The sequence below is a fragment of the Pongo pygmaeus genome, chromosome 2 (genome assembly GCF_028885625.2).
Source record: "Pongo pygmaeus isolate AG05252 chromosome 2, NHGRI_mPonPyg2-v2.0_pri, whole genome shotgun sequence".
In the NCBI taxonomy this organism is placed as follows: Eukaryota; Metazoa; Chordata; class Mammalia; order Primates; family Hominidae; genus Pongo; species Pongo pygmaeus.
The window spans coordinates 142,617,209-142,644,170 of NC_085930.1; the positions used below are offsets into that span (position 1 = coordinate 142,617,209).

The 26,962-nt window shown below is 50.1% G+C and overlaps 1 protein-coding gene across 1 annotated transcript in view; it reads right to left on the reverse strand.

Moving 5' to 3' along the window:
* SLCO2A1 (solute carrier organic anion transporter family member 2A1) overlaps positions 1 to 26,962 on the reverse strand; it is a 97,413-nt gene that overhangs the window by 12,059 nt on the left and 58,392 nt on the right. Inside the window, exons 4-10 of the mRNA XM_054482881.2 lie at positions 10,186 to 10,413; positions 8,902 to 9,000; positions 6,446 to 6,582; positions 4,142 to 4,220; positions 3,785 to 3,949; positions 2,510 to 2,699; positions 347 to 512 (exon numbers count right to left, since the gene is read on the reverse strand). Coding sequence (XP_054338856.1) covers positions 347 to 512; positions 2,510 to 2,699; positions 3,785 to 3,949; positions 4,142 to 4,220; positions 6,446 to 6,582; positions 8,902 to 9,000; positions 10,186 to 10,413 — 1,064 coding nt within the window. The remainder of the gene's footprint in view (positions 1 to 346; positions 513 to 2,509; positions 2,700 to 3,784; positions 3,950 to 4,141; positions 4,221 to 6,445; positions 6,583 to 8,901; positions 9,001 to 10,185; positions 10,414 to 26,962) is intronic.

A 26,962-nucleotide genomic window follows, 5' to 3' on the forward strand; every position in this document is an offset into this window, starting at 1 on the left:
AGGACCCAGAGATGCCCATGAGGATCCCTCAGGATGGGGCTCAAAGGCCTCAGCTGAAGGAGTGCTTTGACTGGTTTCTTCTCTGAGCAGTTAGGCCTCAAGAATGTGAATTTGTTGGACATCGGCCAGTCTTTAATTGACTGTGGGCTGTCAGCATCTGGTCATGACCCCAGGGTAGGGAGGTAGAGAGAAGTTGGATGTGGCTCAGAGAAGGCCAGGATGCTGGTAATGAGTGTGTGTGTGGAGCCCCGCCTATCCTGGAGCCGAGAAACAGTCTTTGAGGGCATGCACCGAGCTCCAAGATCCTGTGGGGCTCCTCTTGCCTCTGGACCCTGGCTGCCCTTACCAGTTGCTTGGAGGTTGCAGAGCTCATGTTGATGTTGCTGCAGCCGGCATGGCAAGGGGAGAGGTACTCGATTCCATTGTCCCCACAGACCGGGTGGAAGATAGAATCTGGGCACGAGCAGTCCCTGCGGCAGGCAGGAGACTGCGGATGTATAGAACTTGATGTGCTGCCAGCAAAAGAGGAAACGGGGAGTCAAACAAAGCAAGACCAAAGAAAAACCCTACACTCCAGCCCAGTGTGAGTTCCTGGCCTGGTGAGTGTGTCTGTGCATCTTTATTTCTTTTGGGCCAGTGCCACCCTGGGATCTGAATTATGCCTTGGTGGAGCCAACAGTGAATTTGCCACTGTTTAGTGGTCACGGCATCTCTCCATTTCTTCTGCCACTGGGAGCCCAAATCCGCTAATTATGCGCTGGGAAGGCCTGGCTGGTGAATCCCCTGCCACAGTAGGCGTCAAGACAACCAACCAACCAGAAAGGGCAGCTGCAACGGGCAGGTCACAGACAATATTCGCCTTCCCTCTTCTTCAGCCTGAAAAACTGTGTCCGGGACTGCTGAGGCAATCCAGGATTTAGTTTGCTGTCTGTCTCCTGGCTTAATGTAGACCTTGTCCAGAGTTACTCCATCCCCTTGAGCTTCAACCAGAGGGATCTCACTGGTGGATCTCACTGGTTGATCTCACTGTTCCCACTGTTCCCCAGTATCTGATCTTCATGACCTTCTTTGGGGAGGGTTGGGAAAGGGGCTGACAAACCACTGTCCAGATATTTCACTAGTATAATTATACGAATGAGAGTTCATCTCATGTGCCAGGCACTGTGCCTGGGGGCTTTACATGCACAATCATCACAACGAGTCTACAGTGAATTATTTGCCTTTTGTGGATTAGAAAACCAAAGTAACTTCCCCCAACTAGTAAGGAGCACTGGTATACAGTCCAGGCCTGTCTGAGGACAAAGCCGTGTGCTAAACTCCCGGTGGATGCTGCCAAAAGGCCCAAAGGCTTCTCGGCTTTTCTCAATCCACAGTCAGCCTGCAGAAGTGCCGTACAGACCAGGGGTGAGCTCCCTACCCCGAGCAACCCTCCCTTCCTCCAAACCCCTTCTCTCCTTCACCCACCAAAGACAGAGGAGGTCATTTCAAAGAAAAAAAAAGAGAAAATACCGGGGCTGAAAGGTACAGCATCTCCAAATGTTGCAACTTCATTAGGCAAAGTCTAAAAAGAAGCTTGTTGACAGGTGGCACCCAGGAAAGAAAAAATGCCCCTTGGTTGGCCTCCTCCCCCTCACGGGGCTCTGAAGCTCTTCCTGAACATAAAGCCAAAGTTAACACTGTGACCCATATTGCTGTCTGCAAACCAACAGGCAGACTTTACCTGCCCTCCTCCTCACCTGCCCTAATTTTTCAAGTCTGCCATCACTCTCATTATTCTTCTCCCGATCTTTTCAAGTCTCCTTTCATCTCTCTTCAGCAGCTCAATGAAACTGAAATTCTAGCCAGCACAGAGCTGATGCTAAACATAGCTTATTTCCTGGTTCCTGTGGCTCACAGCCCTACAAATTCATCCTGAAATCAAACAAATTAGTTTTTGGTGCTTCTTAAGAAAACAGAACTCTAACCCTGATTGCTGGTGGCCCAGTAAGAGCCTTTGATCTCTTCTTATAATGGAGCAGACCATTCAAGACCTGATTTTCTAAGCTGCCACGTGAGAGATCAGATCAAAAGTAGGCCGGGCGGGGTGGCTCACGCCTGTAATTTCAACACTTTGGGAGGCTGTGGCAGGCAGATCACTTGAGGTCAGGAGTTTATGACCAGCCTGGCCAACATGGTGAAACCCCGCCTCAACTAAAAATACAAAAATTAGCTGGGTGTGGTGGTGCACACCTGGAATCCCAGCTACTCGAGAGGCTGAGGCATGAGAATTGCTTGAACCTGGGAGAATCACTTGAACCTGGGAGGTGGAGTTCGAAGTGAGCCAAGATCATGCCACTGCACTACATCCTGGGTGACGGAGCGAGACTCTGTCTCAAAAAAAAAAAAAAAAAAAAAAAAAAAAGTGTACAGCAGAGAAGAGAGTTAAGGAAGCAGGAAGGAAGATGTATAACAGCCAGATCTAGGTCCTGGCCTTAGCAAAGGAGATCTCTCTACCCCTTATTCCCATTACCTAGGGGGGTAGACTTCAGCCACAGTTGGGGTGGAGCATCCCATGAAGAACAGAGGAACACAAAGGATCATGGAGATGGTGATGATGGTGGTAGCTACGCGGGGAATGGTTTGCAGAGAGAAAACAAAGCGCTTCATGAGGATTCCTCCAAACAGCATCCCCAAGGCTGCAGCAGGGAGGTTCACAGCACCTATAAGTGGAAAGAAGGAGGTGATCCAGGTGCACAGGCCTGGGACCGCATGTGGGCTACAAACACTGAGCTGGATCACTGAGAAGGAAGCATGGCTTCGGGAAGGAACATTTGGTATGTTAAATTGTAATCGAAATAGCTGACATTAATTGAGCATTTACTGCTTGCCAGGCACATCTAGAGAAATATCTTGAGACAGGATTGCCTTGCCTATACCAAAAATACAGAAGTGGGGTTCTTGCAGCTTAAGAGATGTGGGTTGAATATGCATTTATTAAGCACATTTCATTCCACGGGGCTTCTTTGCATGGGACTGCATGGGGTTAGCAACACAAGAGTGATGACCCCTATGTACCAGTCAGAGATGGAAGGCCAGAGGGTTAAAGCCACAGCCAAGGACCAGCCAGGGGGTGCATGGGAGTCAACCTCAAATCTCATGCACTGATCACCTTGCCAACTCCATGTGGTTAAACTCACCTGTGGGTTGGGCCCAGTGATTTCCTAGGGTACTTGATGGGACCACATCTGTAGTTCTCAACACAGTTGAAAAAATACTACTGCTGGGCCCCACCTCCAGAGATTCTGGTTTCGTTAACCTGGGGTAGGGCTGGGCATCTGTGTTTTGTAAAGCTCTCCAGAGGAGCCTCTGGTGCAGCCTGGGTTGAGAATCACTGGACCATATACTCTCTAACCAAAGCAAATATATTCAGGTCCCTGGGGAAGAAGAGAAAATCCAGGAGGCATTTTATCTAACCTCAAATTCAACCTTCCCTCTTTCCTGTGTTGTTCCTGATGATGTCAGGGCCTTTGGGAAGCTGTCAGACTTCCAGCCCCTTTACAGGGAGGAAGGCAGCCCCCAGCCTCCACCCACTCCTGACTGGAAGGATAGGAGTCAGAAATCTGCCAAGAACTTTCTAGATTGCCAACCAGGAAAACTGTCCTTAAAATTCTTTCTCCTGGGCAGTCCTCCTCCGGCCCCTGCCTGTGTCCGGTCTGGCCTGCACCCATCCCTGGATGGGTGGCTGGAGTGTCTGCCTCCTGGCCCAGGCAAGCCCTGCGGATCCTGCAGCACCCTCTGGGCTCACCAATGAGGAAGTTGGCGTAGGCTGCTGAGGTGCCATACTGCTTCTCTAGGAACTTGTTGAGGAAGGTGGAGAGGCCAGCAATGACAGAAGAGAAGGTGCACTGGGCCAGGACCACCAGGACGAAGAGCGGGTTCATCAGGAGCCTCAGAAAGATTCGGGGAAACCCTGTGAACAGACCGCCGTCAAGGCTCTGGCAGAACCCCTGGGCTGCAGGCACACCTAGGGGATGGGCCAGTTACAGGCCCTCTGCTTCTACTGCCCCTTACCACACACAACACCACAGGGGCTGGGGTCCCCCTGGCCACTATCCCCTCCCCCGCACTTTGCCAGCCCACCCAGGGCTGCAGGGTCAGTTACGTTTAATGAAATCCACCAGGGAGCCTCTTGACTTGGCCTCCTCCAACTTTCTTGCTTCATCTGCTGTGGCAGGAGCCCTCTGAAGGCAATAAAAGGGGTAAGTGTTCACGGCCCAGGCTCACTGTAGCCACCCTTCCCTGGGCCCTTGAGTCTCTGCCCTCGGAGGCTCAGGGCTGGGTGGAGGTGAGCCACCCCAGGCGTGTGTGCATGGGAGGGCATCCAGAGAATGCTCTCTTGAAGCAAACAGCACCTGCATTTCCATGAGCCTGGTGTTTTGGCTGACAATCAGAACACATCTATGCCAATGCCTCGCACGATACCTGTGGGCATATTATTTCATATCTAACTTTCCCATGACTGTTGCCAAAGGTGTCTTCCTGGACCCCACCCCCCACCCCCATCTGTCATGGCTACGCTTCTCCTCTATCCTCAGATTCCAGGGGATACTGGCTTCTGGGACACTCTGGTCTAGAATGCCATCTGTTTCCAGCCCCACCCTCCTCCCCTTTCTATCTCCTCTCTGGGATTCTTGCTTCCTCCTGAGCCTAAAGGTGAGTGCTGCTCAAGACTCTGTCCTAAACCTTTACCTGCACTTTCTTGGGTATACTACCCCAGGGAACCTTCCTACCTCTTCGGACCTTGTCAGCTCCAGCCTAAGGCCCTGCAGCTCTGAACTACCTTTCAGATGCAAGGCCCCTGGGCTCTGACAGCATTAGGATCCTGCTGAGAACTCATCGCTAGGAATAGGCTCTCCCATTCACTGAGTGCTTACTCCCTGCTGGGCCCGTGCCCAGTATTCATATGCTTTGTCTCATTCCTCACAACTCTTTCCCATATCGCTAGTCTAATTAGCTGGAGCACTGTAAAGAAGAGGAAGCTTAGGAACAAAGAAACTTGGCGAAGATCACTCAGCTAGTTCATTGTTTTTAATTTTTAATTTTTATTTTTTTAGAGGCAGGGTCTCACTCTGTCACCCAGGCTGGTGTGCAGTGGTACAGTCATAGCTCACTGCAGCCTTGAACTCCTGGGTTCAAGTGATTCTCCCACCTCAGCCTCCCAAGTAGGTGGGACTACGTGCACCCAACACCATGCTCAGCTAAGTTTTTAAAATAAATTTTTTGTAGAGATGGGGTCTCGCTATGTTGCCCAAGGTGGTCTTGAACTTCATTCCTTCCCTACCCACCAATCTCAACCTGGACTCAAGCAATCCTCCTGCCTTGGCCTCCTAAAGTGTGAGATTACACACCTGGCCAACTCAGCTGGTTTACAAGTAGCAGAGCTGCATTCAAACCCAGGTCTGCCTGACCCCAGCACCTGCATGATGTGTAGCCAACGTCTGAAATTCTTCCCCAAGACAAGCTGAGGTCCTCCCACCCCTGCCCCTCTCCCCCAGGCTGGGCCTAGATTTTATATACCTCATTGTCAAACATTGAGCTCTATTTTGGGACTTGAAGCCTAGGCATAAACTTTAGCTCCTTCTTCTCCTCCAAGCCAGCTCACTGCTGAGCACTTCTGGGCATCCATCCTAGGAATGTCTATCCTTATCTTTGCCCTGTCCCAGCTCTCCGACAACCATTGCTGCATTCCCCATCTCTCACCTGGTCTCTGCACTGGCCTCTTCAGATCTCCAGCCTCCATTCCTTCCCTACCCCCTAAACTCAACCTAGCTGCCATATTGCCATCCAAGTGGCCACCCAGTCACTGCAGTGCTCCAGAACTTCATGGAATTAGAACAATCTTTAGACCCTTCAGCTTAACATCAAGCCCCTACCCAGACTTCTCTTCCTTGCTCTCCATTCTCATCCTTCCCTGATTCCTTTCCCCAGTAGGTATGACTGGAAGATGCTTGGAAGGTCCTCTGCTCAAAATATGCTCCAATCTCAGCCACCCTCACACTCTTCAATGCTAGGAATCCCTTCCTACTCAGTTTTTCAGGTTCAAACACTAATAGGCCCTATTAAAAGTAAAAGTTGACTGTACCAGGTCGCAGACTTGGCTTTTATTGGCTCTTAATTCTTTAGCTCAATTTAGATAAGCTCAGTGTTTCCCAAACTGTTCCCTGGAGGTCTCCTGATCCTTGAGATGCTAACATGGCACGGGAACACATAGGAGATACCACCTTTTGGAAATTCACCAACACCCTCACCTCTCAAAGCCTCTGGGAAGTCCTGCATCATGAAATTTGTTTAGATTTCATCCTGAATTTGCTTAACATGCTGCAGCTTTTTAGCTCTATTTATTTTCTACCCCCACATCCCTTTCTTACACTCCAACAGGTAGAGTCATGGGCTCTTGGAACCTTACCTTTTCTCCTATGGGCATTGCTCGAGGGAAGAAAAAAAAGGGGAAAGAGGTGAGAACCAATAAGGCTGAAGAAATGAGCAGGCCTAGCCACCAGGCTCCAATCCATCGGGGGTCACCCGGGACCAAGTTAACTGCAGCTGAAGAGAAACCAAAGAGTGCAAGTGTTTGTTGAATGCATGATCTCACCTTACTGGAAACAGAACCTCTGATCAGGGGGGAGTTTTACTGATTTTCTTCCCAGGATGGAGAAGAGGCAAGCCTTGAGCTAGATTCTTGGTCAAAACAACATTCCTTCTCCCAGCTATTGGTCTTCCCAGAGGACCGAGGCCACTGCACATGAAGCACAGCATCAGAAAGTCCCCGGGCAGGAGGGAGCAGTACCTTCACCTCCTTATTCACCTCCCAGCCCTTGGCAGGAGTAGTGAAGGAGGGAGCTGACTGTCACTCACAAGGGCACACCATGGGCCAGACCCTAGACCGCGTGCTTTCCATCTGTTTACCCCTGGGTTCTCCTAGCAAGTCTGCCCGCCTCCCATGAGTCAAGAAACTGAGGATAGAAGGGGTTAAGTCCCTTGCCGCAGGTTAAGGCTAGTAAGTGCCATTTCATTGGTCAATTTCAAGCCTGTGTCTTACTGGTATGCAAACCTGCCCTCTTAACCATTAAACTACTGCCTCCCAACTATATGGATCCCTAACAAAGGAGGCCCCATAATCTTTAGAAGCCTAAAGAAACAACCATCAACTGTGTGAGCTGCCTGGCTTCCAAAGGAGCAGCTTTCTCTTGGCAATTCTCTTGCACACGTGTAAAAGTCTGTCATTGTGTTTCTCTGTGTAAAGAAACTATCCAGGCATAAAGGGAAGGAGAAGACGGCAGAATGGTTCAGTCAAATCATGACAAGCTTCCCTGGGCACTGCCCTGAGTGGACTGGGTGCTCAGTTGCTGGTCTCTTTGGGCAACCAAGAGCCAGGAACCAATTCGGGGAGTGCCAGCAAAAGGACAGAGATGGCTTGATCCTGAGGCATAAGACACCCCCTGGCTTTCCACTTTCATTTGAAGTACAGCCAAATGACACCATGCAGACAGCACTGTGGTCTGACAGTCCTAGGGACGGGAGTCTAGGCTCTAGCAGCATGGTTGCAACTAGCACCTGCCAGATATCTGTGACGTGACTGTGTGCAGGGCACTGGTGGGGGTGCTCTTCCTGGAGTCTGGCTCAGTCCTGCCTTTCAGCCACCCCTTCAGCCGAGCTGGAACTTCATATCCCACCCACACACTCCCCACACTCTCCACCCTACAGCACTTTGCCTGTCCCTCTGTTATGGTGCTGACCTTCCCCATCTTGTGGGGGACTGGGTAGTGTGGGACACACTCTTAAAGGCAGGAAGCCCTTGCTCAATTCATCCTGGGGCTGGCTCCCTGAATGGTTAACTCAGAACTTATGCCGATGTCTAGGGACTATATCTTCTCATCCATACCACTTGTTGAAGAATACAAACTCATACTGTTGACTTCTTAATATACATCAGGCTTGTTCTGATCTTTACAACAACTTTATTTTACTATCATTAGCTCCATTTTACAGATGAGGAAGCCGAGGCACAGAAAGACAAAGTTACTTGCCTAAGATCACTTGGCTAGTAAGAGATGGAGCCAGGATGAGACCCAGGCAGTCCCATCCCAGCGCCCACACAGTCAAACACCATGTTATACCCTCTGGATGTGAGTCATCATCCATGTGTATATTTTATATGATGTTTCTTTTTTTTCCTCAAAAGAGCTCTTATTAAATCTTAAAGAACCAGCAACATCTTAGAATCAAAGAACCACAGAATTTTTTTTTTTTCTTTCAGACAGAGTCTCACTCTGTCACCCAGGCTGGAGTGCAGTGGCATGATCTCAGCTGACTGCAAGCTCTGCCTCCCAGGTTCATGCCATTCTTCTGCCTCAGCCTCCTGAGTAGCTGGGACTACAGGCGTCCGCCACCACGCCTGGCTAATTTTTTTGTATTTTTAGTAGAAACGGGGTTTCACCGTGTTAGCCAGGATGGTCTTGATCTCCTGACCTTGTTATCCACCCGCCTCGGCCTCCCAAAATGCTGGGATTACAGGATTGAGCCACCGCACCCGGCCCATAGAAATATTTTTAATGCCACCAAGATGGGCGCTGTGGTGGCAACACCTGAGGTCCTGCCCTGGGTCTCCAAACTTCTTAAGGGCAGAAAGTGAGTTTGCTTCAGCAGCTTGTTCCCCACAGTGGCCAGCGTGGGCCCTGAGAGAGGAGGCGCACACTGTCTGCTCCTGGCTGTCCGAGGGACTGCAGGGATGAGTGAGCGAGTGAGGAGGTGGCAGAGTGCATCTGGGCTGAAGCTTCATTCTCTGTTCTGATTGGATGAGGGGGCCGGGGGGCTGCTTTATTGAGCTGGGGATGGGAATGGGTGTCCTCTGCACAAACTCACCTGTGTTGACCCTGCCGTAGTCCACAAAGATCTGCAGCATGACAGAGCCCAGCAGGTACCCGAAAGCCGGTCCAAATACAGAGATGGCAAATAAGATGGCTGGAAATGGAAGTAAGGGGAAGGAGACTGAGAAAAATGGAGAGAGTTTGGCAGCCCTGGGCTCCCAAGCTGAGGGGGAGTCTTGAGATGTCACTTCATCTGTTCCCAAGCCTGATAAGCCCACACCTGTGGCATCTCCCACCAGCAAGGCCAGAACCACTCAAGATTCCAAGACATACAGAACCAAGGCTATTTCTACCTCCAGCCAACTTCCAAAGAGACCTGCTTGCCAGGAAGGAAACAGGCTCCAAGGCATTTAAAAATGCCAGGTGATGCTCCCTGTGGGTACGATGCTGGGGGCCCTCGGAGGAGCTCGTGGTACCACAGAGCCTGTGGGGGTGGTCCGTCTGGTCTGGAGTGTAGGCCCTGAGGATGCTCGAAGTGGCGTGTTCTTTTTTTTTTTCAGATGGAGTTTCGCTCTTGTTGCCCAGGCTGGAGAGCAATGGTGCAATCTTGGCTCACTGCAACCTCTGCCTCCTGGGTTCGAGTGATTCTCCTGCCTCAGCATCCCAAGTAGCTGGGACCACAGGTGTGCGCCACCGTGTCCAGCTAATTTTGTATTTTTAGTAGAGACGGGGTTTCTCCATGTTGATCAGGCTGGTCTCGAACTCTCGGCCTCAGGTGATCCACCTGCCTTGGCCTCCCAAAGTGCTGGGATTACAGGCATGAGCCACCACGCCCGGCCCAAAGTGGCTTTTCCCAAGGGAAGGATTTGGGCATTCACGTGGTCATCTGCTATCTGCTTTGCATGGGCTTCTTTGAGGCCAACCTGCCCCTAAGTGGATGTCTCAGAGAAGACATGTGTGTCCTGGCCTGTGCCTGGAGGACTAGACAGCAACAGTAGCTGCTGTTGGTTTAGGGTCCATCCAGTGCCCAACACCAGCTAAGTGGTTACATATGTCATCTCATGTATCCCACAGCCATCCAGTGCACAGATAATATCAGCCTCATCCTGGAGGTGAGAAACCTGGGGCCCTGGGGTTCAGCCACTTGCCTCGCATCACACAGCTGGGAGGTAACGGAGCTGACATTCAGACCAAGTCTGTCTGATCCCCAGGCCTCTGAACTAATTTGCTGGGTTGTAAGCAAAGAGGGTGGGACCTCAGTTTAGTGCCCCAGGGCGTCATCAAGTGCTACATCAGGACCTCACCCCTCCCCAAAGCCCTCTTGAAGCCGGTGACTCACAAATGTACAGGGGCGAGTTGCTGGGCTCTGAGAAGTCATCCACATAGGAGATCCCAAATGGCTGAATAGGCACTGTCCCGATGCCAGCCAGCAGCTGGGCAACCACCATCAGGCCCCACATGCTGCTGGTCTCCTTCTGGGGGTTCTGGGTGGTGCTGTGGCACTTACTGGGAGGCAGGTCCTGCCAATGCTTCTGGCAGAGCTCGGCCTGCAAGCGGCTGTTGTTCCCTGCAACGAGAGTGCTTGCTGGTCTCCACCACCCTGGTCTCCTGGTTCCACTGGCTGGCCTCCAAACCCGGCCTTTCTCCCAGGCCCCTTGGGGAAGGACCAACTCTGGCCACAGGCTGTGCTAGCAAATGGGACATGGTTCCTAAGGACCACATCCTTCTGTCTGGCCAGCAGGAGGGACTCTAGAAACAAAGGTGTGAGAGAGAGGTGGAATGTGGGCTCCCCGGCCCCAGGAGCTGCTACTTCTCAGGTGGAGAGGAATCTTCCTCTCGTGAGTGTTCATGCCTTCTCCATGGGCACTGGTGGGGAGCTGAGCACGGAGAGGTCAGTACCTTCATCCTTGGAGGAAAGGGGCACCCAGCTGGAAAAGGGGGAGTCCAGGGTCAAAGCCCAGGCCCGTCGGCCTCCAGCACCTTATGCTCAGCCCTGGGGCCCTGGGCCCCCAGGGTTCTCTTCAGCAGGACAGAGGTCATGCTGTTGCACTGGGTTGGTGTCACCTATAACCTGGGTTGCATCCCTGGTTGTGACTTCCAGAGCCTTCACTTCTTAATGAGCCCAGCACCAAGTCACACTGGAAGACCTACTGCCAAAGACATTTAATATCCTTACCGCTCCGGGGAAGCTCCCAGAACTTCTGATGCTGGAGGGGCTTTAAGACCCTCTAGTTCAACCTCTCATATTACAGATGGGGTAGCTGAGGCTGCTTCTCGAAGCCCTTCTGTGAGGGTCCCAGACACCCTGGGTGAGGCCTGTGGGCACTGTGGTTCCTGTAGCTGCGGCCCTTGCCAGGCTGGGCCGCCGCTTCCATGCCTCTGTTTTTAATTTGGCCCACACTAAGCAATCAGCATTGTCAGCTCTCCAAGGCCTTAGGGGTTCTCGAGGGCTCCTTTCCATGAGATCCCCTTTTCCTGTCTCATTCAGGCTAATGGAAACCACTGACGTCATCGATCTCACTTGCTTAACACTAATGGGATTCCGTTTAACTCTCACTTGTGCTACCCTGAGCTAGGTGAGCCTAAGTCCCACAGAGAGGAAAACTGAGTGCCGTAGACTAGCCCTGCTCCTCACACCGGACTCTGCCGGTGCTGTTGGGCTCAGGGCTGCCCTGGATGGTGGGGCTGGGGAGAGGGGTCTGTGCTCTTCATTGCCCTTTCCCCTTTCCCCAGTCGCACAAGCCTCGTCCAGCCTGGCCCCACTGTTGTCTGCCCTCTATGGTGGTGGCTATGCAGGACAGATTTGAAAGTTGCTATCATGGGAGCTCCCCCATCAGTCAGGGAAGCCTGTCCCAGGAAAAGGAAAGGAAGCCAAGGCGTCTGTTTGGTCAGGGTCCTCTAGACCTTCAATAGTTGTGTCCGTGGAAGGAAGCATCCAGGCAAGCAGCCAGGGACTGTGGTCAGGGTCCCTCTGTACCTCCCTCTTCCCACTCCATGTTCATTATCCTGCCTTTCAATGCAGAATTCAAATAGAGTGGCCCGACCACATGGTGACATAATATGCAACCTTTCAGAATTGGGGTGAAAATATAGCCTTTTTTTACACGGAAAGATAGCTGGAACAGCTTGTTAGAATAAAAAAATAGTAACTAGTAGTTTGGAGAAGAATATGTTCCCTAATTTATAAAACGTTTGTGGACTACTTGAATATGCAGAGAAAACCTCTAGAAGATGATGGCTGTCTCAGGGTAACGAGATTGTGCTGATCTTTTTTTATTTGCCTCATTTATTTTGTAATTTGTCTGAAATGAACACATTTCTTTTGTGTTAAAAGAAATACTTTTGAAATAAAGCAACAAAGTTTTTAAATTCAAGGTTTTTGTAAATAAATATATCCAAAGCTTAACAACGTCTCTCCCATTTCTTCTTTGTCCCATTCCTATTGCCCTTCTTTCTGCTCTAGGTTCTAGGCCTGCAACAGTGGAGCTGAGTCTCTGCCCGTCCCCACCAACCACAACCCACTGCTGACATCACCGATCTCGCTCACTTAACACTGATGGCATTCAGTTTAATTCTCACTTGTCTGCCCTGAGCTAGGTGAGCCTAAGTCCCACCACAGTCCACCACCACCTCTCTCCCCTGTGGAGTGTTGGGCCTCTCTCTGATTTATAGGCTCTACTGTAGAGATCCAAGTCCTAGCACCAGAAATGTCAAACACCCATGTACTGACTGGGCCAGGCCCTGTGCCAAGGTTGTGATGTATGTGGTCTCCTGCTCACAGGGGTTATTGTGAGCAGGAGACTACATAAGACCATACCTAAGTGGCTGGTTTGGGGGTAGAGCTGGGATCCGAACCTGCATGTGTCTGACTCAAAGTCCAAACTGCAATCAAGTCTGATGGCAGTTTGAAAAGACAGAACACACATTTTTCAAGGATGGAAGAACATGACATGGGAAGATTTCCTCCATCCCTAGCCACCTTCAGACATATGAGCTCTCTGACCTTTGTAGGTGGCTGGGACCTTATACCTACTTCCTCTCAGGAAAGGGGCTGGCTGCTGGGATGTGTGCTAGAATCTCGGACAATAAGATGAAATAAACACTGTACAGGGAGTTAAGAAACTGGCTTTATCCCTAGGTAAGATAAAAATTGGTTTTATCCCTATGTATTCTTGAGCAAGTTTCTAAATGTCTCTGAGCCTTAGTTTCCCTTGGCTTAGAGGCCATAAGGTGGCTAGATAGATTCTCTGTGTCATTAAAGAGGTAGAAGACTATGGTTCCAAAAAGATGCCCACGCATGAGAAGTCAGACCCTGCCAGTCCCACACCAGGTCTAGTGGCTGTATCTGCCGTCTTGAAAGAAGGCTGGTGCAGCTCAGTGATGCTGCAAGGGTCCTGAAGCACAGAATTGTAAAATGCTACTGCTGAAAGACCACAGGGGCTGTCTGGCCCACCCTCCCACTCAGGAATCTGTATCAAATGGACCATTTCCAACACCCAGAAATGGGTGTGGCGCTGGCCGACTCCTGCAGATCCCAGGGTGAGGTCAGGGTGGCTCTGAGTGGGCAAGGCTAACAGAAGTTGGAAGGCCTGGGTTGGGAGCCTGGGACCCAGATTCCTATGACCCTGAATTTGTGGCTGTCTATGTTGGTGATTTTGACTTTGAAAGCTCTCAGAGGATTCCAGGGAAGGACCAAGCACAGCAGAGGGTGAGAGGCTGCTGGTGGATCTGGTGGGCAGAGTGTTAAGCCTCACTGGTCACTCCCCCAGTTCCCAGTGTAGCAGCCAGACAGGACACCCGGGGCTGCTGCCCCAGGTGGGTAAGAGTTTATATGCACAGGCTATGCTGGTCTTTCAAGGGAGCGAGGGACAGGTAACATGGCCCCATGCTCTTCTCAAGACCAAATAGGCATGTAGGGGAAAGAGAGCTAAGCCAGCTGCTCAGCTTGGGAAGTGTTCAAACATTTATACAAACCCACCTGACCTGGCATGGCTAACTGACTCAACGCAGCTGTGCAGTCACTCAAAGAAATCAACACGCACACTTCTCTGCTAACTTCTCTGTGCCGGCTTTGGCCAAACTGATGCATTTCTGAAGGACCAACACATACTTTGCGTCCATAAATAAAAGGGCTGCTGCTACATTTCCAAGTGGGTATTTATTTCTGAAGATTCAAACAAATCTTGGGTACACTGTGTATGGAGAAATGAACAAAGTCTGAGTTCCCTAAAACCTCAGGTTGTTGTCATTCACAAGTGTGCTTGGCTGAGCCATTCCCCTCGGTGTGACAGTGGCTCTCTGTGGCACATTGTCTCATAGGCTGCAGGGTGGCAGGACCAAGTCTAAGTTATATGGGAGCACGGTTTAAAGCAAATCACAGTACCTGGAAAGAGATGCAAAGAATCAGCCTCTGTTCCCAGTTCAGCCACTGAAGGACCATGCCTAGATGCCTAGGTCTGAGCGGCTGCCCCTCAGCAGCAGTATGAGTGATACCTGGAGAACATGGAGTCCTGAAAAGGACCTGGACCCAGTTTCATTCATTCTTCAGTCACTCAGTTATTTAGTCGATAGTGGCTGTGGGTGGGCACTCTGCTTGGGTGGGAGATGTGGGCATGACTGAGAGGCACAGGTACTGTGCCTAACAAACTCTTTGGTCTACTGTGGTACCCAGAGCATCAAAAAAGCACCATAATATTGCTTTATCAAATCAAAACTACAATGAGATATCACTTCATACCCATCAGGATGGCTATTACCAAAAAAAACAGAAAACGAGTGTTGGCAAGGGTGTGGAGCAATTAGAACCCTGTGCATTGCTGGTGAGAATGTAAAATGGTGTAGCCAACATGGGAAGCAGAAGGGTGGTTCCTCAAAAACTGAAAAATAGAATAATCAATGCTGGGCGCCATGGCTTGCACCTGTAATCCCAACACTTTGGGAGGCCGAGGGGGGCAGATCGCTTAAGCCCAGGAGTTTGAGACCAGCCTGGGTAACATGGCAAAACCCTGTCTCTACTAAAAATACAAAAAATTAGCTGGGCATGGTGGTACGTGTCTTAGTCCTACTATTTGGGAGGCTGAGGTGAGAGGTTGGCTTGAACCCAGGAGGCAGAGACTGCAGTGAGCCAAGATCGTGCCACTGCCTGGGCGACAGAGTGAGATATTGTCTCAAAAAAAAATAAATACTAATGGGCTGGGCGCGGTGGCTCATACCTGTAATCCCAGCACTTTGGGAGGCTGAGGCGGGCAGATCACGAGGTCAGGAGATCGAGACCATCCTGGCTAACACGGTGAAACCCCGTCTCTATTAAAAATACAAAAAATTAGCCGGGCATGGTGGCGGGCGCCTGTAGTCCCAGCTACTCAGGAGGCTGAGGCAGGAGAATGGGGTGAACCCGGGAAGCGGAGCTTGCAGTGAGCTGAGATTGCACCACTGCACTCCAGCCTGGGCGACAGAGCAAGACTCCATCTCAAAAAAAAAAATAATAATAAATAAATAAATAAACACTAATAAAGATAGAATCATCATATGATGTGGCAATTCCACTTCTGAGTATATACCCCCAAAAACTGAAAGCAAGGACTTAAAGAGATACTTGTACCCCCATATTCAGAGCACCATATTCCTGATAGCCAAAAGGTAGAAACAGCCCAAATATTCATCAACAGATGAATGGGTAAACAAAATGTGGTATATGCAATGGAATATTACACAGCTGTAAAAAGGAAGAGAATCCTGACACATGCTACAGCACAGATGAGCCTTGAGGACATTATGCTAAGTGAAATATGCCAGACATGGAAAGACAAATGCTGTGTGATTTCACTGAGATGAGGGATCTAAGAAGTCAAATTCATAGAAAAAGAAAGTAGAATGGTGGTTGCCAGGGACTGGGGGAGATGGGAATGAAGAGTTAGTGTTTAACAGATACAGAATTTCAGTTTGAGAAGATGAAAAAGTTCTAGGTGTGGATGATGATGATGGTTGCACAGCATTGTGAATGTACCTTAATGCAACTGAACTACACACTTAAAAGTGGTTAAACAGTAAACTTTATGTTATATATATTTTGCCACAATTTAAAAATATTGCCCAGGACATGTGAAGCTGGGACAGGGTGCCAGGGAACATATGAGAGAGGCAGCAGACCCAGTGTTGTAGGAGAGGACATTCTGGAAAAGGTTTCTGGAGAAAGTGGCCTCTGAACTGAGAAGAATCGACAGGCATAGATAGAAGATAAGGGTGGGGAGTGGGGAGGTGAGGAGGAGAGAAAGAGCGTGTGGAAGGGCTCAGAGGTGGGGGTGGTACATTCCACAACATGAATAATGTTCAGTGAGGCTGGCGCTCAAATACAAGTCCTCCAGGGTGAGGCCTGGCTGCCCCTGGAGGGCTTGTGCATGACGGGAAGGGGCCTGGATTGTATCCTAAGGAAAACCCCAGAAGGGTGAAAATCATGAGGGGGCAGTGCAATGAACACACTAGAGGGCTTAGGAGTAATGTGCAAGGCCCTGTCAACTGAGACGGGTAAGGAGGGGAGTTGATTCCATCAAGAAGCAGCCGGTGCATAGTATGAGGGGCAGGGCTTAGTGACTGCGAGGATAGTGAATGCATAGCCCAGAGGGTGTGTGCGTAGACACACAAGGCCAGGCTGCTGTAGGATAGCAGGGGCATGACATGAGAAACATCACCGGGGAAAGAAAGGGCCAGAGAATGTGTGGGTTTTTTGAATGCTAGTTCTTGATTCTACTGATTCTCATTAATTTACTTAATACACATTTATTTGAACATTGTTGCTGACTTGACTAGCAAAATCATTTTTTGCAAGGTATTTAATGGTCATCAAAGATGGCAAAAACATGAATGGCTTATTAAGTCTTCATACGGCATGTTGCCTGCTGCACCACGGCCACAAAAATCCTCATGAAGTTCATCTCATGCAGTGTTCAGGAGGTGAAACTTTCTGGGGATTGTTTAACTGCTACCACTAACTTTAAAAATGTCAGATTACATGTCAGAAACTGCCTTTATTAAAATATGTATTTAAAAATAATCAATGGGCCCCAATTACATCCAAGTCTACTGAGTTCCTCTTGGCTTATTCTACATTCCAAATCGATTCAAGATCTTCCAAATAACTTTCTTCCTTATGCCAACTCAATAGGGCCCAAACCCATCCCACATCCCAGATCAAGTTCTGACACATGTAAAAAGGAAACAGCAGTTAAATGCAACCCCGAGGTCAGTGCTGTCAGAGAAGCAGTGGCCCACTAACAGAACTGGCCTTATGCGGGGACAGGTGTTTATGTCAGAGACAGATGTAGTGTGGGCTTCCCAGACAATCAAGCCTGAGATACCCTTGGCAGTGGGCGGCCCTGGCTAGCTCACTCTGGTCAGAATAGAGTCTTCTAGAATTTATTTTTATTTTATTTTATTTTATTTTTTGAGACGGAGTCTCGCTCTATCGCCCAGTCTAGAGTGCAATGGCATGATCTTGGCTCACTGAAACGTCTGCCTCCTGGGTTCAAGCGATTCTCCTGCCTCAGCCTCCCAAGTAGCTGAGATTACAGGCACACGCTACCACGCCCAGCAAATTTTTGTATTTTTAGTACAGACAGTGTTTCACCATGTTGGCCAGGCTGGTCTTGAACTCCTGACCTCAGGTGATCCACCCTCCTCGGCCTCCCAAAGTGCTGGGATTACAGGCGTGAGCCACCGCGCCCAGTCAAGTCTTCTAGAATTTAGAACATTAAGCTCTTCCCTTATAAAAATAAGAGGACACACATTTTTAAAAAGAGAAAAAAAAAAGGAGGACAGGGATAGGCGTTCAAGGGGCAGGAAGAAGGGGAAGAAAAAGACCTTGTATGAGCACCAACCCTGTGGGCAGCCTCTGATCTAGTGACATTGATAATGGACAGCCTCTGGCAGACAGAATGGGGGACTTGAGTCTCTTTGCACCACTTCACACCTCTCCTCCCTGGAGCAAAAACTCCAGCCTTTTCAGGAACTCGGGCACACATTAGGAAGAAGCAGCAACCTCTCATTGCTTCACAAGCACTCTAGTAAAGGCTGGAACACAGCTACTCCATGTAACTTATAGAAGCATGGCAGGTTAGAGGTTGCTAACTCTGACCTTTCCACCAAGTCAAATCCTGTGGTAAGGTCAGGAACATGCCTGCCTTTTCCTGCTACCACAACCTCCAGAGACTGCCTGCCCAAACACAGCCACCTGCCCCTATCTTGGAGGGGTCTGGAGGAGGGAGGGGAGTCTATTTCTTAGCCAGATGTCAGTCTGTTTCTCATCTTCCCCCAGGCAACCTTCTGGAAGGCTCAAGTTCATCGGAGCACATTTTTTCCCATAGGACACCAGAGGCCTGGCTTTGCCAGTCTAGTTTTCACAGGGCTGTGAAATGTTAACTAGAAACAGGCCGGATCTCTTCCCTCCTCCAGCTCCCCCAGCCCCACCCCACCAGCACGTGAGTCAATCCTCTGACTCACTCCACCATTTAAATATGCAGAATTTCAGTTCTAAATTCTGGAGCCTCAGCAGTTTTAGAAATGTAGGAGTCTCTGTCAGGAAGGTCTACTTCCCTAGAAAGGAACCTCCAGAGATGGGGTAGATCTGGGGCAGGCCAAGGTCTAGCCATGCTGGTGTTCAAAGCCACATGTTTCAGCGCTCCGTCCCACCCCTCAGGATGGCCAGGCTGAGGCCAGCCTTCCAGCTGTCAAGGGAATAAATAGTAAGAGGGCTTTGCACCAAGATCTAGAGCTGGTGTAGGGAGAGGACCCTAGAAGGACCAAGCAACAAGAGAAGGCCATGGCAAGAGGGGCTTTCCTTTGACTAGTCATTCTCATCATTCTAATAAAGCAAAGAGAGGAGACTGCTGCCAGGAAAGAGGAGGGCTCCTTCAAGTCACGGCTCTTAAGAGCCACCCATCCCCTCCCTGCTCAGAAGGAGACAGCTGTCATCTGGGAGTGTGTGGGTAAGTAGGGTCAAATGGGGAAGAAGTTAGCAAGCCCCAAACTTCAGAAGCAATCCATAAGAGAACAACAGAGAAAGGCAGGGGTGTTTCCAGAGAGTTATCTGGAAGCATGGCCAAGGTGCCAAGCCCTTAAACTATCAGCACGACTCCTGGAACCTCATTCAGAATGTTCCACTCTGAAGGACTTATTTCCTCATCTCCTAAATTCAGCTACTCTACAGTTCCTCCTGAAACTCTGGCAACACCCACTGGCAGGCTTGGAACAGGCTGTCCCACACTCACTCATGATCTGAGATCTCAAAGTCGATTGTAAATTGGGTTGTTTGAAAATCAGAAATGATTGGGTTTCCAGTGTAGTCCACAAAGCCTAGTTAATCCATAATGTTCCAGTAATAACACGTGTTCTACTCCAGCTAAACTAAGCCTCCATTTATATAAAATGATTCCTATGGGCAAATGCACTCAGTTTCATCTTGGAAAACTAGGAGAACACAGTCTTCTGCCCCAGCGGAAAAAATGAGTTGACGTTGACAGTCTGGGGCACATTGTGGGGCAATGGAAGAAATTCACACCTTGAAGCCAGACAGATCAGGTTCCAATCTTGGCTCTACTGCTTGATAGTCAGAGGCCTCTCGGAATGAACCTCAGTGTCCTTGTCTTCAAAACAGATATAATACCTGTCTTACAATATTCTTATGAGAATTAAAAATAATGAGTATATTATAACCTGGGACATAGTGATTATACGATGAGATCGATTTTCATCCAAAGAGATGAGTAACTGTGAGAAACTCAAATAGATAAGGGAAATGGGAGGAGCTTGGAGACAGGCAATGTTGCCCAGGCCTTTAAGAACTTGGAAACTGGGTCCAGAAACTAGATACCAGTAAGATCAATGCTGGTCACCAGCAATGGATGGATTATAATAAAGTAGTTACAGGACAAGTGAGTGTGCTTGGAGAGGTTCACATCTGTGGAGGAAAAGGAGCTCAGGGCAGTGGAAGGAGGAACTGCTCTGCTTCTCTCTCAAGACTGGGTTTCCAAGACTAGTTCTGAGGCTGAGGTTGGATGTCCCTTCCCATACTGCCACCTTGGCACTAGAGGGGGCCTTAGGGAAAATGCCTACTTGTATTGAGGAGGCTGTGCTATGAATGAGCTGGGCACAAGACTGTAGGCTCACTGTGCACGCCCAACAAGGCAGGGTGCTATATTGCTGGCCAGGGGTTTTCTCTTCCACTGCCCACACTCCTACACCCTGGCCCAGCACATGGTCTGGCACCAGCACCTGGCTCGGCTCATCATCAGAGCTGGTTCTTTAGTGGATGAAGGGAAGGAAGACATACCTGAGGGAGCAGGATGCAGCTCAGAGCCATTTAATTTTAACATTCAAACAAATGTGAGTTTAATTAGTACTCCCCTACCCTGATGGGTGTGATGTAGAATTTATTGTTCACAGATTTATTCAGTAAGCTGATGAGAAGCTCTTTGAAGGGGGGAAAAAAAACCATTAGCGGAGCCAGCATGAGCTCATCAAAAGCCAGTCTTGCCAAACCAACCTCATTTCCTTTGTTAATGGGGCTCCTGACCCAGCAGGAAGCCACAACATGGTGTTACTTGATTGGAAGAAGGCTTTTGACAAAGCCTGTCATGACATCCTGCTAGACAAGATGAGGACACACGGCTGGGGAGTCCTCAGGGAAAGCTGGCTCAAAGCATGCCCAGCTAGGGTCCCCTTGGGCCAGCGTCACCCAGAAAGAAGCTGCTCTAAGTGCATGCCACTCAACACTTGTCACGGACTTTGGAGAAAGAAGGAAACTGCTTAAAAATGTGTGAATGACGTGGATGACACGAAGCTGGGAGGATTGGACAGTCCAAAGGCTGATAACTCAAAATTAGACCCACGGCTATAAGAAGGGACTCCAGCCAAGGAGAATGATTCCTACAGGAAGAAAATATGAAGCTTGACCATAGCTTAAAGGAATTCAGCTAGTCAGCAGTTGGAAGGGTGATACCTGGCTTGGCACAATGTATGGGGACAAGTCCCTGGTGTTCACAATTCCAGCCTGTGAGGAGGACCCTCTGATTCAGATGTGAGCCTCCCTCTGTCTTCTTCTCAGGGAGACCACCCTGACAGCACCGCACTGGGCCCAGGCAGCTTGGGCCCCCAGAGGGCTGGAAGCCTTATTTTGTGGGAAAGAGTGGAGACCAGCAGCTCAGGAAGCAAAGGCTCTGGGCTATGTGATGGCTGTTTCCACCACGGTGGACTGATGGGCTGGTTCTGCGTGATTCCAGAAGACTGACCTGGGCCTGATGGAGTGGAGTATAGGAAGACAGAATTCAGGGCAATCTAGGAAAACGAGTGACATGGGAGAGAGGGAGGGGCCTGCTCCCACAAACCATGACTGTCCACATCCAGGCAGCCTTGCAGTCCCCATCCTTGAGCTTCAGCTCCAGATGCCTGAGGGCAGTAGTGGGCCTGGCAGAGAGAACTGTCTGGTCCAGAGATTGGCAAACCACAGCCTTTGGGCTGCGTTCAGTTCCCAGCCTGTGTCTATCAATAAGTTTTATGGGGACACAGCCACGCCCACTTGCTTATCTATTGCGAAGAGGAACTTTAGTGCCGCTACAGCAAGGTTGAATAATTTCAGCACAGACCTTATGGTCCACAAGTCTGACATATTTACTACGTGGCCCTTTACAGAAAATGTCTGTTGACCCCTGGTCTAGTCCCATGGTGTTCAAACACATCAGCCACCAAATCTTCTGCAACCAATGCTTCTGGAGAAGCACAATGTATGAGACAGACAAAAGCAGGTGTCATCAGCACAAGACAACGAGAGGGGAGTATGGAGTCCCCTGCTCACACCTCTCCGCACTCCAGCCCCAGGCCAAGAAGAGGCCAGGAAGGAGCTCTCCAGAACATTCCAGAGTACCAGCCAGCCCCCTTAGGTCCTGGTTTGTGGGTCAGTCCTCTGTCACACTAACTTCTCTTTGCTGTTTCCCTCTTTTAGATTTCTGAGCCTCACATCCTCTCTGACTGTGTCCAGTCCAAGCTCTCAATCCTGAAAAGTCCTTTTGTTCCTGAAAGAAAGAAACTCTCCTTGTTGTTTCCAACCTCCTGGTGGGTAGCATGCTGCCCATTTGGGCCCAGTGGTTCCCATTTCAAGGCTTCAGGGCCACAGGAGATGCCTGCGCACACAGTCAGTGTCCCAGCTCTCCAGCTCTACTAAGTGTGGCTGGAAGAGCAGAAAGTTCCTCCCTGTCTCCCCTGGGGATGCTTGGGGCGCTCAAGGCATCTTGCAGGGAGGATCAATGGTTTCTTTGAACCACATTTCCCTTTTTTTGTGGGGCTTTCCCTCATTCTCAACACTGTTCCCGGGATGCCCAAAGCCACTGGAACAGTCCTTTTTACCCTGGATACTAACTCCCAAGGAGGCCATCCTCCTGCTATAGGTGGGCCCAAGACACGGTCTGCCAGCCTTCCTGGAGAAGCAACTCTCAGCATAGCAGGCTGCAGCTTGCCTCCTGGACCCTTCCCCCAAGCAGACCTGTCACTCAGCTTCATTCCTGAGCAAGGGAAATGACCAGGCATGCCTGAGGGGCCACACTCAGGTCTCCACCAAGCCTGTGCTAGAGACGCAGAACAAGGGGTCCAGTTTCCAGGCAAGTCAAGGGGAGTTGTGCCTTGCCCAAAAAACAGATGATAGAAAAGCCTGACAGAGAGTCAGCTACTTTTATGTCACGGCTCAGGCTCAGGCCTTCAGAGAGGCTGCGGCACCATCACCATGGAGCCCAGAGCTCTCCCACCAGTTTCCAGCCTCGCTCCTTCCCGGGCCTTCTCCACCGCAGTCTAGTGTTTTCTATCATTTCTCCATGTTTATTTCTATTCTTTCCTACACCACGCATTTTAAAAATGTTCCACATCAACTCTCATTAAGTTTTGTTCTGCTCATCTGTTCAGGGCTCTATTTCTCTCAGTCGAATTAATAACACCCATGTGTTTTGTGATTTTCTCTGTTGTTTATTTTCTCTTTCTTTTTGAGTTAAATAGATCCACTGGCCAGGTTGTGCAACTCCCACTAGGATGGTCCACCCCACCCTCCACCAACACATACACCCTTTCTCCTCCTTCCTTGCACATCTGCCCATCCCCACCCTCCAATCACCTACCACCCCACATGCTTCCCCTCACAGGCACCCCACCCCACCTCCATACCCCCACACACATGAACACACGCTTCCCCCTCACAGGCACCCCACCCCACCTCCATACCCCCACACACTTCTCCCAACATGTACCCCACCCCACCTCCATACCACCACACACACAAGTGAACACACACTTCCCCTCACAGGCACCCCACCCCACCTCCATACCCCCACACACTTCCCCCAACATGTACCCCACCCCACCTCCGTACCACCACACACACATGTGAACACATGCTTCCCTGTCACAGGCATCCCACCCCACCTCCATACTCCCCACACACGCACACACACTTCCCCCGACGTGGACCCCTCCTCACCTCCACACCCCCCCACACATGTACACACACTTCCCCATCACAGGCACCCCACCCCACCTCCACACATTTCCCCCACACCACCTCTTCCCTCACACCTTCCCCTTCACATACACCCCAACCCTCACCCCACAACTCCACTCACACATCCACATACTTTACTCTCCTCTGCCTCCTACCCCAGTCCTTCCCATCCCCACACACCCCCCACATCTCCACAGACACCTACCTCCCCTCCTCAGCTTCCTACTCATAGACATGCCTCCCTCACATACACACCTATACACAATTACCCACAAACAAACTCAGGCTGCCCAAACCACGGGTGCCCCTCTCGTTCCTCCAGGGCTTCCTAGCACACCCATCTTACAGCATAGGTGGGTGTTCACTGCGGAAAGGCTGAGCTCCCTGTCCTGACCAGTTCACTCAGGATCCCGAGGCTCCCCCGCCCTGTGCCTTCCCACCACCTTCTTTCCCAGGGACACCCTTGGGATATGCAAGCCCAGGTTGGGGATGGCAACTTCATGAATAAAGGACTGGAAAGTGACTCTTCCCTTTCTTTTTCTTGTCTGCTCCAAAAATACAGTCCTCCCCCTCCCCTCCTTAACTTCCAGGAAGCTTCCTGCCTGCGGCATCCATTGTCTGCGTGTGGGCAGACTTCCCTCTGGACTTGGCTGAAGGATCATTCACAGGTTACACCTAGTCCTACCAGACACTGGTTTCCGAAGCCCCTTCTCTTATCTCCTGGGAGGACTGGTCTCACGTTGGCCCGTTTCCCATAGAGGAAAACCTCTCCGCGCCTTCCAGACGTGCTCTTAGAGGCTTTGGCTGGATAACTCGTCTTTTCTCTAAAGGCGCCAGGGCACATTTCCGGACCCCACTGACATTTAGAAAATCTAAATATCCATAAATGTCTTCATGGCCTTTTAAAAATTAGCAATTAGTTGTTAAAGGTCTCTGTGATTCCCAAAATGTTTAGCCCTTCTTTAGCTTTTTTTTCCTAAAACACATTGCTACTCTTCATTTCCCATGTTCGTTTCTGGAGCAGCTTTACTCCAAGAGGAAGGAATCAGTAATCAACACAAGTAATAGGTCTGAGTAGCAGATTTCAAATACCACAACAAGGGCAGGCAAATAGAAATATGCTGAGCAGGCCAGGCGCGGTGGCTCATGCCTATAATCCCAGCACTTTGGGAGGCCGAGGTGGGTGGATCACAAGGTCAGGAGTTCGAGATCAACCTGTCCAACATGGTGAAACCCCGTAGCTACTAAAATACAAAAAATCAGCTGGGCCTGGTGGTGGGCACCTGTAGTCCCAGCTACTCGGGAGGCTGAGGCAGGGGAATCACTTGAACCTGGGAGACAGAGGTTGCAGTGAGCCGAGATTGCAGCACTTCATTCCAGCCTGGTGACAGAGCCTTGATTGCTGCCCAGGCTGGAGTGGAGTAGCATGATCATAACTCATTAAAGCCTCAAACTTCTGGGCTCAAGTGATCCTCCCACCCCAGCCTCCCAAGTAGCTGGGACTACAGGCATGTGCCATAATGCCTGGCTAACTTTTTTTTTTTCTTTTTTTGAGAAATGGGGTCTCACTGTGTTGCCCAGTCTGGTCTTGAACTCTTGGCCTCAAGCAATCTTCCTGCCTCAGCCTCCAGAAGTGATGGGATTACAGCATATCTGGCTTATTTCATTTTAATTTTACTCTCAGAACACACTGAAAGTCAAGGTATTCTTGCTCCCATTTTATAGGTAAGAAAACTAAGGTTCAGAAAGGTGAGGTAGCTTGCCTAAGAAGACTTGGCAGGTAAGTGACTGAGCTAGGATTCAAATGTTGAAGTCCATATAGAGTGGGGTGGGGTGCATGTCTACCCATCATACCAGGCCACACCAACACGAGGATCTGGGAAGAGAGCACAACAGCAACCTAAGCTTCCACCAACAGAAATCCTGAGGACTCACATGTGAGGATGCAGCAGGGACTGTGCCAAGGGAGGCGCCCTGCTCCAGAACAGAGCAGAGGACCTATGATGTAGACCAGAAAGAAGCTGCCTTCAGATGCCCCCAGGCCACCCAGCCCATAAGCTGTCACACTCTTCACAGGAAGTAAGATGCTTTCTCCTTTGGGATCCAGAAAGTCTACTAGTTTACACAACATCACATATGTATTGTCCCTACCATCGTGGGGACAAAAGCCACCACTTAGTGATTACTGCATGTGACAGCCACCGGGCTAAATTCTGAACAGGCATCTTCTCAGCCCCTGCAGTTCTACGAGGGCTATAAAATAGACACTCAGGGATGAACTGAAACTCAGAGCAGGGAGGAGGTGGCTCGAGCCCACTTGGGAGTTCCAAAACTCAGATTCAGACTGAGGACTGCCTGGTTCCAGTAGACCATTCAGATTCACACCCCCACTCAGAGTGGTACATTTAATGAAATGCATTTGTTCCTGACAACCTTGCATGATTCAAAACTAAAATTCCCATAAGAATACATTTGAAGTAGGAGTCACATTTTAAGCTATTCCCATGAAGTAAGACTTTATAAATATTTTATTTGCACATATTAGCATAGCACACTGACATGGTGCACTGGCACCCAGTGTGCAGCCCCAGCTAGATCGCATGGACGAGGTTCCTGGGCCAAAGTCCTTCTCATCCCACCCCCTAGCACCAGGAAGATGCCCGAAGGTAGCTCAGCTCTGAGCACTTCCAGCATCTGCTTCTATCCCAGCCAGACTGAGGGAGACTGCTGTGCCCTATTGTTGCAATTAGAATTTGCACCAATGAACAAGAACTACAAAACAGCCCACTCTTCTGGCCTATGGTGCCCCCCTGCAGCCTTGAGAGGCAAGGTGTGGTCTTTTCAGAGCCCCTCTGTGCTCTATCAGAAGATTTTGTCTTAGAGCACTGAGATCAAGGCTGGAACAGCACAGTGTTTCCTTCTGAGCTGAGAGGGTCATGGTGGGCTGAACCCAAACTCACTGATTATTCCTAACAAGGAGCAGAGTGAAGTTGTCTTAACCAGTCTCCCGTGGCTGCTCAGTGTGAGGCAAATGCCACTGGGATGTGGGCCCATGCCATGAGAGCCGACTTGCCAGGCTGAGCAGGCCACGATGTGTGGCGCCTGGCAGGAGGCCCTCCCCTCGGCCTGGCCACAGTGCCCCAGGCTCCCTTGCTGATTTCATTATCCCAGTCTTCACGTGATGAGGAAGGGCAGGGATTGTGGCTCTGGAAAGAAGACAGTGCAGCCAGCCTGGCCACACTGCTCTCCAAGAAGATGGCCAGCAACTCCTGACTCGCTTCAGAGCTGGCCTCAAGCTCTCATTAGATCAAGGGGGAGAAAGTGTATGGCAGGAGCCTGGGGCTCGGATCTGCCCAGGCTCTGCCCACCTGAAGCAGGATTCGGCCCCACAGAATCCATATATTTATGAGAAATGACCAGTTCACTGGCGATTTATAAAAAGGTGGGGGAAAGAGTTCCATGACCAGAACCCAGCAGACATTTCATCATTAGACACCCCCGTTCTTGCCCTATTCTTTTCCTGTTCCAGGCACTTCGTTCTCTCCATCACTGGCCTCACAATCTTAAGGGCTGCCCTCTATTATTC